The 15,094-nt window shown below is 39.1% G+C and overlaps 1 protein-coding gene across 1 annotated transcript in view; it reads right to left on the reverse strand.

Annotated features, from left to right (window-relative positions):
* Positions 1-511: 511 nt before the first annotated feature.
* The window catches only part of tgfbr3 (transforming growth factor, beta receptor III), a 56,614-nt gene continuing 42,031 nt past the window's right edge, over positions 512-15,094 (reverse strand). Inside the window, exons 10-17 of the mRNA XM_029500349.1 lie at positions 14,309-14,464; positions 13,518-13,655; positions 12,864-13,049; positions 9,763-10,056; positions 8,970-9,096; positions 5,967-6,005; positions 5,325-5,432; positions 512-1,693 (exon numbers count right to left, since the gene is read on the reverse strand). Coding sequence (XP_029356209.1) covers positions 1,575-1,693; positions 5,325-5,432; positions 5,967-6,005; positions 8,970-9,096; positions 9,763-10,056; positions 12,864-13,049; positions 13,518-13,655; positions 14,309-14,464 — 1,167 coding nt within the window. The 3' untranslated portion in view covers positions 512-1,574. The remainder of the gene's footprint in view (positions 1,694-5,324; positions 5,433-5,966; positions 6,006-8,969; positions 9,097-9,762; positions 10,057-12,863; positions 13,050-13,517; positions 13,656-14,308; positions 14,465-15,094) is intronic.

The raw sequence follows: 15,094 nt of genomic DNA on the forward strand, positions 1-15,094 counted from the left end.
TGAGAGGATGAATGAATTTACTGGAACCATAATCAACTAAACGATGAATAATGAGAACAGTATTTAGTGGCAGGCCTTGTGTAAAAAGGATGAACAGTAGGAACCAGCTATATGCTAACCATGCTAAATCATAACTCTCTAAATATGGCATGCTGGGAGTACAAAAACAGAATTTTCACACTCATGACGTTTTGTAATATTTACAATATTTACAAACTTTACAAACCTTAAAAGAATAGTTCTGCGGTTGAAACATGATTGTTTTCTTTCTTTCCAAGAGCAAGATAAGAACATCAAAACCAGTCTTAACGGTTTGAGTTAAGGATGACGCTGAATTTGGGCGGTTATTAGCTTAGCTTAGCATTCTGTTGGTAATAATGTGTGAATTGATGACTTTCATTGGTGTTAGTAGTATTTTATGAACATAAACGTTTGAATAAAAAAGCATGAGTAAACGAGCTAGCTAGCTGTTAATACAATTAGCAGTACCTCTAAAGTTTACAGGCTGACATTTATTTAACGCTAAATTTTTGTTTTCTTTGTTTGTTTGTTTTTTCCTTTTTTTTTTTTTTTTTTTACTGTTTTTCCATTCTATATATGTTTGATTTAAAATGTTGGACTATCACTATTCCTAGGCTTCCTGGGTATTGGACTGTATTGTACCTAAACGTGCAGTCACAAGAGCGGCACTGATCTTCTCATCTAATTCTTAGACAGTCATTGTTTTTTCCATGATGTTGAATTATCTACTGCACTAATAAAAGGCAACCCATAATGCCCCTGTACATTTGTGTGGGAGCTATGACACGGATCCCACATCAGACCTCCAGCACTGACTGAAATGCATCACCACTACTACTGTGCAGAAAGCACTGGTGACTACATTACTACTTTATGAAACGTTATAATTACATTACAAAATGTTGAATTCTGTCCCCATGTCTTTCACATTTTTCTTTCACATTTTTTGGCGTTTCCTCATCTTTATACATTCGATACCCACAATGTCTTGCGTATTTTAAGAGCCATTCTCTCTCTCTTTGGCATATTAATAGTGGTTGCTTTGCTCCTTTGCCACCTTGTAATTCTGAAAGTAATGTGCAACAGTCAATCTGTCAACATCTGACTTACAGATACTGACTTCACCTACTTGTTCCAAACAGCCAAAATCAAACCATTAAAAAGCGGAACAAAAGGCTGTGTAGTCAGGAAAAAGCAGCATTCGATTAGAAAGTAATGCCTCGTATCATCTCATATTTGTTTCTTGCAGGTTTTTCGTTTTCTTGTTTTAACAAGATATGAGGTGAGACTACCAAGTTGGTAAAACTGTTACACACCAATATCACCAAGACAGTATGTTTGTTGGTGAATGCATGAAGGGGCACGGAGGGAATTCCACAAGATCTAAGGGCACTATTGTGTTTTCTTCTTGAAATTCAGATTTTTTTCCCTTCCTTTTGCATGCTCCAAATAATTCCTTGCATGGAAGGAAATCAACAAAACAGTCACTGTGGACCATCAGGCCCTTCCTGTGCCCTAGCAGAGTTGTGTGCCCCACCAGTGTTTGTCCTGGGCTACGCTGTGCTGCTGCTGGAGCATGGAGTGCTTTGTGTGCTGCCAATACTGTGGCCTGCACTGCTGTTCTCCGAGGCGGGTTGAGACTTCTGGACCTGCTGTGTGCCAGGTGTCCCACCTAGATGTAGAGCAGGAGAGGGAGTGGAGAGGGGGAGGGAAGGGATTGGGATATTGAAAAATGTATTAGAAAATGTGGCAGGATGGAATATGACAAGCTGAATATGATGAAGCTACAAATATCACTTAAATACCCAGGAGCCTCCACTATTCATCTGCTTTCTTACATTTTGGAGGAAAAAGCTCTTTTGAACTGGTAGTGTTTGTTATGACTGCCACTACTTGATATTCACCTTCCACTATAGTTAAAATACATCTTTTTATACTTTGCTACAGCCCTATGTGCAAAGCTACGAAGACCTCTAGACTGCATCTCTCATGGCTTTCACCATTTTAAAGTACAGTCTTCTGCAGTGTTTACAACTGCTTGGCTCCAAGAGAAAGCCTCAGAACAACCAGTAACAATGTCTTTCACAGATGACATTTTAGACAAAGAAGAAATGAGGCGGGTTGACATTCATGAAGTTTATTTCTTTTATCTGGAATCAATTAGTCTAGCGTTAGAAGATAAAGCAGAACAAACAACATGGGGGCCTTTGACTAAGGCTAAAACCACTGTCTGGTTTGTAGTTCTAGGTCTGAAAAAGCATGTCATTGCACAAACTCTCAAAATCCAACACTTAAATAAAGGAACACATTTGTTTAGGAAAACATCTCTGACTGACAATGGCCAGCTTTAGAAATAATGCCAGGTCTGTGTTTCATTTGAGTTTTTGGCTGAGTTTTCCTGCTGTCTGTCCCTCTGTTGCTTCACAGTTCTTTCCTACACGCACACATACGCCTGCACACACTAAAATTAAACTGAGTGGAACCCAGATTTGCCTATCACTAGCTTTGTTCAGACAAAAATAGAGGGTGTATAAGCAATTGTTTGCATATAAGATAAGGATATGTCTCCATGGGCAATCATGCATCCCTGTTTGGGGCCCCTCAGTTCTGCTAGTATTTACTACAGCTTAGCTGCCAGCAGTCTCTCACTCACAGGATCAACCTTTCTACAAAACAAAAAAAGGCTATTGACCTCATCTGTGAAAGGGAATATTAATTCCCAAGTTTAATATTGTCCTTCCAGATAGAGATAGAGACTGCTTTTATGTCACAGGAACAATGTGAACGTACTGTCTCCAGTTGTGGTATAAGATGTCTGGCTCAAGACAATATGCTTTAGTCCTTAGGCTAATAGTGTTTTCATCCTCAGCTGACTTTCTAAGGCTAGTCAAGTTTGTTTATAGAGCGCACTTCATACGCAAAGGCAATTCACTGTACTGTATATACATACAGAGAGTAAGAACAGTGACATGCACAAAGTCAAAGCCATAAAATTATAAATTAATTAAATTAAAATGATTAAAAGAATATGCAGCTCTTTATAAGTTTAGAAAGGTACAGTGCAGGTTTCATGCATGAGCACATGAGAAAAGAAATGTTTATCACCTGGATTTCAAAGTGATTTAGCTCCACTGGCAGTTTAATCCACTTATTTGCAGCATAAAAGCTAAATGCTGCTTTTCCATGTGTGGTCAGGACTCTGGTCTGGACCACCTGACCTGAGTCCATGGATCTAAGAGTCCTGCTAGGTTTATATTCTCTAACCATGTCAAAGATTTATTCTGGTCCCAAAATATTCTGTGATTAGAAAACTACTAGCAGGATTGTAGAATATTTTCTGTGGCCAGTGTAGCGATTTAAAACTGGTATAATGTGCTCTGATCTCTTTGTTCTGGTTAAAACGTCAGCAGCACATTCTGGATGAGCTGCAGCTGTTTAAAACTCCTTTTGGGGAGTCCGGACAGAAGACCATTACAGCAATCGAGTCTTCTGGAGTTGAACAGATGGATGAGCTTCTCCTGGTCTTTTAGGGAGAGGAGAGATACAGTAGTTTCTGTGGACCAATGATTTCCTTAAGTATGATGGACTGATGAAAAGATGAAGACACTCAGGGAAAAGTGCCAACACTGACCTGTCTTATCTGTATGAACAATGGCTGCAGATATTCACACAAAGTGAGCATTTAGAAGATTATACTGCAGAGAAAAAAGCCAACTTAGCTGTTTTGTACGTGATACTTAAGCTAAAATGCTAAAGTTGATGAAGCCTGTTTTCACAATGGGTTTGTAATTTTCATTTGTATGGTATTTCACACACTGAGCACAGAAGGAAAGTAGATCTCTTGGCTGAAGTAAAAAGAGCCCTGGCAGAATAAAAACCTATTGTATGTGCCAAGATAATGAGCACAACATAAAAAAATAAAAGTGCTGAAGGCTGTTTTCTTAAAACTCTTAAGCCTTATAAGGAATTCATGTGTAATGGTTAAAGAAATTCCAAATGTACTTCCAATGAGTTAAATAGGTGAAAAGTGTTCCTGAAGAGGCCAGAACACTGTCTGCAGACCCTCAGGGGATAAACCCAGATGTGTTTTCTTGTTTCATCACTCTGTACACTGATTTAAAATATACTCTGAACTGATATTTTTGGTGGTTGTTTTGGGGGTTTCTACATTCTTGGGGTTAATGTGGAACAGCCAGTGTGGCCATATAAGGTGATTTCAGCCAAGACAGCTAAACAGGCCTATTTGGAGTTACCCTACAATAAGGTTTATTAAAAAAAAAAAAAGACAGGAAAGACAATGTCTTGGCTGTGTTACATTTTTTTTAACTATTACCCTCACACATATATTTTTGACATCAAATTTAAAAAATGAACCACTAGTGACTGCAAGAAACCCATAATTCCCAGATAAAGTGACTCTCTAAAGAGGAGCCAATGGCAATATTATGATACAGATAAGGGTACTAAAATCTGACAGCTGTTATTTCCTGCTAAATGATGTTCAATGGACAATTTTCAGTGTGACTGAGTATGACTGAGTTTCTACTAGTTTGTGATAATGCGACAGTTTTGAAAGTATCCTTATCGCTTCTAACCTCAGTGCTGTCAGGGAAGGAATTTATCACTCCAACTATCCAACACTGTCATTCGCTGACCTCCCTCCAAACTGTAAACTTAATGTAAACACTTACATTTTTGTAATTTCTGAGAGACTCAACTTCTGAGCTCAAACATCCTGACAGCGCTCATGAAAGACACTTACAGATGACATGTCAGTCATGGAGCAATAGGTCAGTGGCATAGAGCATCAAAAATCATCAACACTAAGACCAACAAGAACAGGGCAGTGCTATGCAACAGTTAACACAGTGGGTTGCCGGGTGCGCACTTCCTCTCAGGGGTCAGTTGCGGTCGGCAGGCTGGGGATGATGGGGAAAGTCTTGGCATCTAATGGACAGATTGTGTGTCTTTTCCTCTGAGCGCCCGCTACACCCAACAAGGGGAATTTCCAACTCGTCTCCAGCCATTGTACTGAGAATATTCACTGACCAGCCCGCAGCCCCAAAACATTCAAAGGCAGGAAAGAGAAGAGCAGCTCTTGCTGCAGACCAACAGGATATATTTGCAGTAGAGGAGTCAATATGTTATTGTGAACTGGCCTCTGTCAGCAGCAGGATGTTTGGCAATCCCAGTGGCACATTTCTGGCACTGGGATTGCTCGAACATTCCTTTGGATTTTATCTTTTAATTAATGTATGAAGTTAGGTGAGCTGGGATCCTGGAGCAGCAGGTGAAGGACCTACCTGTGTGAGTGTAGATAAACCACAGGGCTCCAGTCAACAGAGCCCCAATCACAAAGGCTGCAAAGGCGATTCCCACCACTGTCGGCGTGTCAAGCACATACAGAGTGTCTGGGGGAAAAAAAAAACAAACAAACAAACAACCAGCAATTCATATATGTTCGGAGGAAAACTTTAACATTTTTAAAACCTTTAGATACCAAAGCTGCTAAAATCAAACATTATAAAGCCAAGAATGACACTGAGATATTGTGTAAAATATATAGATAAACTATGAATTAATGAGGTTCGGTTTATTAAAAAGCTAACAGCAGAGAAATAGCAGAAAATATTAAAAAGAAAATTTCTTCCACTTTTTACAGTTTTAATTAATGTGACTTCAGCAAGTAGTATGGTCTCTGCCTTACTTGAGCTGATAATCTCAAAACTGCTACCAAATTTAGTCACCAAGCTCCCATTAGGATGTCAAAATGCCAACGCATGTCATGGCTGCTGTGAGCTCACTGAAAGGTAGTCTTGTGTTTATTTATCAAGTACTGAACATTCACATTACAGAAGTAGGGAGAAGAGGAGGAGGAAAAAGTTGAAGAAATGAGAAGAGTAAAATGCAAAGAGAGAACACAATATGACATGAAGACAACTTACTGTTAGGAGGCGTTTTTTCATCGGTTGGCCCAGGAATAACTGTAAAGTTAAAAAAAAAAGTATGTTGAGCGTGCTGAATTTACATTTACATTTACATTTTTTTAATAAAATAAATAATACAATACATGAGTTACTCAGTTGATTGCTGTTAACGAATACTTTTGCGTGTTCAGTTCTCCATGCAAATTAGTACAGGACAGTGTTAAAAACCAAAAAACTGCCATTGCCTCCTAAATGAAGAACTTACTGACACCAGCTGCTTCTGCTTACCCGTTTATTTCAAGCCATCTGGAATGGTTTCAAAAGTGAAATTAGCTGCACTGATGTCTTAAACAATACAAAGACGCTTATGTACGAGTGAGCTAAACAGCCAGGCCTGGTATATTTCCAAGATCTCTGTACAATGGGTGCTATTCTTGGAAAGAACACCTCTGAGTTTTCATCTTGCATAATGGTTGATGACAGGTCATCAGAGAAGACTTTAATTTCAGAAGGGACAATAGCCAGAGGACGTCCTATCTGCCACCCTCCCCAATCTCTCTGCTCCAGAGTGGCTAGTCATGATTCCACCCCAATAACGCGCAAGAAAGAGAAAAGGTACACAGAAGTTAGGACACTAGGTGAAGAACATCCATGTTTATCAAGCTGAAAATCTATCGAAGCTTTTCAAATAATACTTAAATATCTCCATAAAGCTGTCAGGTCTTGACTTACGGACCCTACTTTAACAGAACTCCAGAGGCTAAACTGATGACTTTAATGACGTGTATTTGCAGCATTTAAGCTGTTTCCAAAGTTGGAACAGCAGTGTTATCTGCTTGAATGTCATTTGTTTATGTAAGTTGGCTTGCTATGAGGAATGCAGCCCCCCAGAGTAATGACTTGGGCTTTGTTAAAGTTCGACATACTGTATCATCATGAGGAGTAGAAATAACTGATGTACCCTCCGCAAGACACTGATTCGTCATGCTTTATAAAACAAACTACAGCTGAACAAGCTCAAAGCTTGTTAGTGCAATCAAGCTGCACGAGGCCATGAGTGCCATAAACTGTACGACAGATGAAAAGGGAATGGAAGAGGGCAACAATATCTAAATATATCACCACATTTATATATGTATAACCAATTACTGCCACGGTTTACTGAGGCATGAATATTAACTTGTGCAACATCTTTTAACAACATCATAAACATCTTTTTATTTGAGGTTAAAGAGATGTTGTGATTAATATGAGAATTTTAATGATAAAGTAACCTCAGTATTATGGAGCCAAAGAAAACAGCAGCTCCTACGGACAAAATCTTTTGAGGTGGTGTATCATCACAGATATTTATAACAGTAACAAGCTACTTGGTAAGATAAGGAATACGAAGGGTCAGGGGTCACATTTACTTACACAATATGTTTCAAACACTAGTTTCAGCCTGCCCACCTGTTTCAATAGAAGAAGCCTGATATTAAAGCTTCTCTTTCTCCTTCACCCTCTGCAGACTGAAATTAAAGTGACACTGAGTGTACTGGTCTAACATTCTGCACTGCCAAGCTCTCAAATAAAAGATACTGTTCAACTTTTCCTGAACATTACCAGATTTAGATACAAGAGGGAGGAAATTTATTAACGTTGTGAAGCAGTAAATCTACCTTTGATGGCAGACCTTTGAGGCTGTTATGTTTTTCCATGCACCTAGTTGGCCACAAGTGGTCCTCTTTGATTTGTAGATCAAGTTCAGCTCTTTGGGATACTGTCCAGGGCAGAACTTTGGCACTTGAAGAGGCTGCTTGTTTTGTTTGCCATCCAAGCATAAGTGTTGCCTTTGTTTTAAAGACACTTTGAAACCCCCTTCCCCCTCCCCTCCACTATGGTTATTGCATATCTTTGTTTACTTAATCTTCTTCATGGAAATTAAATCTGTTGCAATGGAACAGTTGTCTGGCCCGCACATCCTGTTGCCTCATTTACTCATGACTACAAATCTCTAACTGACAGCATCTTTGTACCATCTTCTATCACATCAATGACTTCTGCCTCCTTGCGTAATGGTCATAGATTAGAAGAAAAAAAGCTAAATATGCTACGTCCCTCATGTCCTGGAGCCCCCAGTATTTGTTAAATGACATATATCCCAACACACAGATGGAATAATTATTCTGCAATAACCTGGAATTGGTTATGTTGATATATGTCATTCAGACTCGAGATAAGGCTGATTAAAATGACATCAGTCCATAAAGTTGACTCAAGCTGACCACATGCCTCCTGCTGGTGTGATTGCTCAGAGGGGAAGCTCGTTTGAGATTGAACGCTCATGATATCACTCCATTTTGGTTTAGGTCATAATTGGAAAAATCTGATGCTGAACTCAGGCTTTCCCGGCAGGCTTCTCCTTTCCCTGAGCACACTCACAACCCCAGTGATCACCACTCCCCTCATACACACACAAACACACACCTCCCTCCCCTCCTTCCCTTTCTCTAGTGGAAAGTGGAGGCCACAGTGGTCCTAAGTGAAAACAACTGGAGCTCAATACTGCATGACTCTCCTTTTTCCACCTCTTGCACAGTGTGGACTGGTCCAGAGCAACTGAGCTGGGCCTCAGCACCAGCACACTCCCCTTTACTGCCGGCAACCACATGCTAATATGTGCACACGCACACGCACGCAATGTCAACAGACACGAGTACACACAAAACAAACGTGCATGCACACACACAGCACACACACCACACTTAATGATGAACAGATGTGTGGAAGTGATGTGCAGTGTTTTGTGGTTTGCTGTAATCTCCAAGCATCAGACTGAGCTTTCCCTTACTCCTTCGTCCTCCGACCAGCTTCTTTCTTTACTCCACGTTGTTTCTCTTTACACTCTCCATGCTTATACTTATAGACTATTATATACTATATACTATTATACTATACTATAGAAATCAATTCTCAAAACAAAGCTCATGGAAGAACTTGTAAGTGGGTGTAAAATGTGTTATCTTCCCTTTCACTGACCTGTAATGTCTGGATGATCCAAGTCATCCACCACAACCAGTGGCTTCGTAGATGTCTTGCTGCTCATCATCATTTTGACGATGTCGTCTGCATTAAGAGAATCACATGACTCACTGCGCTGTAAGCACTGTGTGGACAAAGTTTGAGAAAACAAGACAATTAGGATTTTATACAGTATTACATTTAAAATGAGGAAATCCAACAGAGAATAAACCTGTCACTTTTTAAAAACAATTTTCCCAACAATTTCTGGCCAAAAAGGGTTTACGTAAAAGCTAAATTGACATCTTCAAGTAAATTATTTATATGTATTTAACCAAAATATCAAATTGGAAATCAAACAAATAACTATCTCATTACTTGATTCTGATCATTATCAGTGCATAAATATTGGCTTCACAATCACTATTTGGCCTCAGGCGACCACTCCATCACAATATTCTTCAGGTGAAAAAAGGTCAAAAAATGGATGAAAGCACTCACAAGAGTCTGTATGAGTTGGACAGATACCACAGTAAGTGGAAAAAGAAAATGATGGCTAAGTCAGATGTTTATTTTGTTCTGCAGCTTGATACTTGGCAAACCTTGCACCGACCCATGTTTCCTTCCTAGGTTTGGGTGCAGACTGCATGCTACTCAGCCAGAGTAAAGGTGCTTTGCTACAACACTGACTTCTTCTCAAACAAACTCTGTTAATGCTATATATTTCTTTCACAACTTAGTTGGCTTATACAGTAAAATCATGAAACATGCAAAAGGCTAAAAGTCATTTGGAAAAGATAGCACTTCATACCGGTGGAAGTCTTTGGTTGTTCTGGGATCTCTTGGAGCACAGAGACATCTCACAGTGCAGGAAAAGTAGCGACATGTTAAACTTTGAGTTGAAGGTGAAGCTGAAGCCTTTCGTAACTGTTTGCGTGTGAGGTACGGGGAAGATCCTCTGAGGATCGATGCTGACGGAGTCATCTGTGGGGCAGACTGTCTCAATGAGAGTGTAGTTTGAGGCCACATTGGCGTTTGAGTTAGGAGAAATGAAGCACGATATGATGGTGAACCCCAAATCCAGATCTGCAGCGTTCGATGTGATCTGAAGAAAGTCAGAGAGAAAAAAACATTTATTTTTCAAACACATGGATTATTTGTTATTTTGTCAAGACTAACCTATTAATGCAACTGGAATCATAATACTCACACATATCTCTGTAATATGAACTACAAGATAGCAAGCCCAGCTAGCAGGTTATATGCAAGAATCCTGAAATCAATTTCAATACTTTAAGACTATTTAAAGACCTTCTCAAGATATTTCAAAGGCCTCATCATCACCTCAAGCTGTAATCAGTAACTCACCTTTAATTTACTAAACAATTGTAGATTGCAATTAAATCTATAGCACACAACCAACAAGAAAACTCATAAGCTGGAAGGCAACAGAGCTCAAAGGAATAAATTAAACCAAAGGTTATATATATTAAGTCACGGCAAGCAACACTCTGATTTTCAAATATCCACAAGGAAAACTTGGTGAAACAACTTGGTGAATCAAATAAATACTCAAACTCATGACAACATGTGTCTCAGTTCTTTTCATACCGTTGATATGGGTCTTGACAGCGTCTATGCTGCTACTGTTGTTTCTACAGTCTGTACAATAAACCTTAAGTCATTGTTATATCATCTGACTTCTGTGTTACCTTTATGTTTATGTATCTCATCGCTAAAATCACTGTTGTAGGATAATGTGCAACATCACCTGTACAGTACGCGGCCAAGTAAGCTGCACATTGATGCTTTTATATAGTTGTGGGGAGGAAAATAAAATAACATAAATTCAGGCATGTTCTTTGCAGTTCACTTCTTTTGACAAAGCTTCAATACCAACCAAATTTAATACCTCACAAAATCACGATTAAGACTTTTTAATATTTTTTAGGGGCCTTAACTTTCTCATAATTGATTTATCAACTTTGAATACTTTTTAAATCTCTGAGGAGACCCTGCGCCACATAAAAACATTGAGGCAGAAGAAACCAGCTCGTCCAACAACACTCTAGGAAGCCACTCCTGGCCAAGAAAATAAAACACATCTCGATTTTACAGTCAGGTTTTTTTCACAGATTAAAGTCCAATAAAATTACATTTAGTCATCGTGTTTTCAATGTATAATTATTAGGTCTTTTTAATTAAAGGCAGAAAAAGGGGTCTTTGTGCTCCTTGATGGACAGTAGCTGGCAAACTGCCACAGTATCAGTGTAAGGTTAGTATCAGTGGAAGTAATCAGAGCTGTCTGCTGAAGTCCATGCTGGATACCCAAATGGTATTCTATCTAATTAATGTGCAACTATAAGGAGCGACCATGAAACGAGAGGGTAACATTTTTTTTTCTCCTTTGGATAGGTGATTACCCCTGCCTTCTTCATGTCATTATGCAACGCTAACTATCTCCTCCAGCAGGAGAGTGGGATCTATACCTTCTTTTAACTCAGCAGGAAAGCAAATCATTTCCAGTGTCAATATTTTTATGCAAACAATAAGTTCTTGCTCATAGTGACCAACCCAGTTCCCTGCAGCCAAAAAAAAACAAAAAAAAAAAAAACGATTTTACGCATCTCTTTTTTCATTGTTTTCAGATTTAGTCCCAACTGAAACATGATTTTCAGTTTCACCACTCTCATTACGGCTGATTACAGGAGCAGAGTTGTCAGAAAAAAGCTGACAAAATAAGCAAACTAATAAAAATCTGTATTGTGCTGTATTGTGACCCATCATTTGTTCCTAGTAGCTGGTGGAAACAAAAACTACACACACAACTAAACATGGGTGGTAACACTGCTATACACCTAGGTGGGCAAAATAAGACTTTTTTTAATTTGCAGTTTGCTTCAGCTATCAGCTGAATATGTCATACTGTTACTGGCTCACTAATTCATTTGTCAAAACCTGGCTGCCACTATGAGTTTCTAGAAACCACAGCAAGGACCACCTCCTTGATACTGCCATGAGACAGAAATTCAAACGAATTTAGTCCAGTAGTATTTCGGTCCCAGTTAAGATTGTGGTAAGATCTTTCCAACCACAAGACCACAACTCAGTCCCTTGAATTTTATTATTCCTCCTCCTTCCTCCTTTTCCTTCTGGACTGTCAGTGTTATCCTCATGAGAATGGTCTTGGCCAGGGTGAAAAATAGATGGATGCATAAAAATATTTAAATTACACAGATTAAGAGCTATAATGTAAACACAACTTAGGCTTGATTGCACATATACTTATGTGTCAGATGTATCAGATGTATCAATGTATCAGAAATGCTCAACTGGTTAGTGGTATGTTGGGAACAAAAAGCCTCTCTATGAGCATTAAAGTGCACATCTGTGCTTCTTGGTCATAGCCTCAGGTCAGGTCTCAGCACAGTGTGAATTCTGAGGAGAATCTTACGCCAAAGCCTCTTACACAAAAAAGCCTTTGTAACCTGCTGGCTCTTCATCCACACTGTCATCTAAGCATCTCCTGCTGATATCATCATAAATCATCCTCTCAAAAGGACCTCTCAGTCTTTGCAATCTCTTACATGGTCTCTATAATTACTGTTGCGAAATGAGGATTTGAGCCAGACAGACACATACAAGGGAGATACGATGAATGCAAGGGGTGTAAGTTAGTGTTAGCTTTTTAGCCCCAACCAGACCAAATACAAATTGACCTTGCAAATGCCACACTAAGAGATCAAAGCAGGAAAGCTGAAGTCCCAGACAAAGTACACACTGCTTAGTTTTCTCTGCTTTTTGAAAGTCTCAATTTAGAGACAAAAACACAACTTGCATAAGACAACACTGCATTAATCTGTAAACCACTCATGACACTGAAACAATAATTAATATATTAGAAAAGTGCACCTTAACAAAGACTTGCTGATTTTGTGAAACAGTATAGAAGGCCTGGCGTGAGGGGCCGTTGGGCGATGGGGTATTGTACAGCTCCATATTGAACGTCATGTTGTTGAGAGGTTGCCTGGCTGGTCCTGGTACAATCCTGGGAAGTGTTTCTGAGGTTTCCTGGTTCTTTCTGTATGTGCAATTGAACTAGGAGAGGAATAAGAGAAAGCCAAGACAAATATCAGCAGGGATCTGACATCAGATTCCATTGCTAAGCATCCTCAGCCTTCATGACTGTGTCTTAGTGTTTGATCACATTAAGACAGAGCAGAATATAGGGAAGGAACCTAAGAGATACTGTATAAACAAGATCAGTAAGTGGGAGAAGGGAATAGACAAGACAAAGGAAAAATAAGTCAGGAGAGAAAAGAAAATGGGGAAATTTCAAAATGGAAAATTTCAGGTCAAGTTTATAAAACAGACATAATGGAAAGATGGTGGGATTTCAGGAGCCAGATGAGTTTTTGCTAGCACCAAGGGACTCTTGGAAACAGTTTCTACCAACTGTGAGTGATTTAAGTAAAGATGTAGATCATCAGTGGTCAATGGTCAACATTCACCCTGTCATAAAGTCCAGCTCTCATGCAAAAACCACATTTAGGTCCACTGTCTTACCACTATGGTAGACTGGTGCTCAGCAAACGTTCTCTCTAATGGCCCTTCTTTCAGTGACAAGATGTCTCCGGATTCCACATTTTCATCATCCACTGGCCCACCGATCCCATCCTTCGTCTCAGCATGACTTATTAAGACCTGCAATCAACAGAGTAGTCTGTTAGGCACCAAACCTGAGTCACATAAATTTAGGAGTGAAAGGAAAATGTGTGTTGTTTGAATATCTTTGAAATGTGGAGACCTAGAAAATAAAAATGTGTCTCTTTGATTAGAGGATATCTCTGCATCCAAGCACAACACAACACACAAAGGATGGCCTTGGACATGAGCCCTCAGTTCCAATCTGCGTTAGAGTGACTATGTGTCGTTCTGAATTTTCCACATGAAAGATTTCACAAGGTCAGGTAGGAAGTGAGTCATCCTTGTTCACAAAAAAACAGAATGAATGGATTTCTTATTAATGAAAATAACTGAGGATATGGTTGATAAATCTCATAAAACCTGTTTGCCAATACTTGGCAAACTATTCACTTTTTACTTAACACTCATTTACATGCTCATACATTTTTTTCATGCTTCCACAAAATAAAAAATAAAAAATAGCCATGTACTACATGGTCTTAGCCCATGTACATATAAGCCCTCAAATTATGTCATGGCATTATATTTGCCGAAATCCTGGACTATGTGGTTGTTGTCTTGTCAGCTGTGAAGCTAAAATTTAAGTTTAAAAATGCATTCTTTGAATGCATATCTATTTTACTAACTACAATGTAAGCTCTTATACTCACAGAGTTGATGTGCAGGGCCATAGGGCTACCCTGCATGGGATATACAGAGGTCTGACATCCAGTCAGAGGAGTTTCCAGAGTGTAGTGGGTGGCATTGACAGTTGCTTTGCACTCTGGGTCTTGGAGTGTGAGGTTGGCATGAATAAACCCATTCGCCTGAGGAAACATTTAAAATGGCAACATTGGAACAAGATTAAAAAAGGTTTCCTTTATTAACTTATTTTCACAGAATTGTGTAAAGAAAAAAGAAGTGGTTATGTGAAGTTTCAAGTTCCCAGGAATAAACAAATCCCACAAGGTGGTCTAGTTCCAGCGTCAGCTTCTCCTAATTAGAGTCTATGCCAGTTTCCATTCTGTGATGTGGGCTGACTGAGCTGTCCCTCTGTACAGATGCCAAATGTTGGGAACAGTCCTACTCAATTCAATGTCAGCCTATCTATAAAAGGGGCACTGGTAAAAACAGTACAATGGCAGTAATATTTATTCAACATTCATTCACTATCTATGCAACAATCATTACAGATGCCTGCACTCATTTAATACTTTTTCAGATAATAACATCCTCTGAATATGGAGCTTTATATTCACATTTTAAATTGCAGACACTGGAATTACCTTTAGGTGTACCCTGCGTTTGTTGTTTTCCAGTCTTCTTGTCAAAATTTATCACATTAAGTTGCATGACAGGACCATTAATGTCCAGCCTCTAATCTGAATTAAATTCCTTTTGTTAATATTTGGACTTTGTAATAGCATTTAATTTGGAATCATAAAATAATCATAGTT

This window comes from Echeneis naucrates, chromosome 4 (genome assembly GCF_900963305.1).
Source record: "Echeneis naucrates chromosome 4, fEcheNa1.1, whole genome shotgun sequence".
NCBI classification, from domain to species: domain Eukaryota; kingdom Metazoa; phylum Chordata; class Actinopteri; order Carangiformes; family Echeneidae; genus Echeneis; species Echeneis naucrates.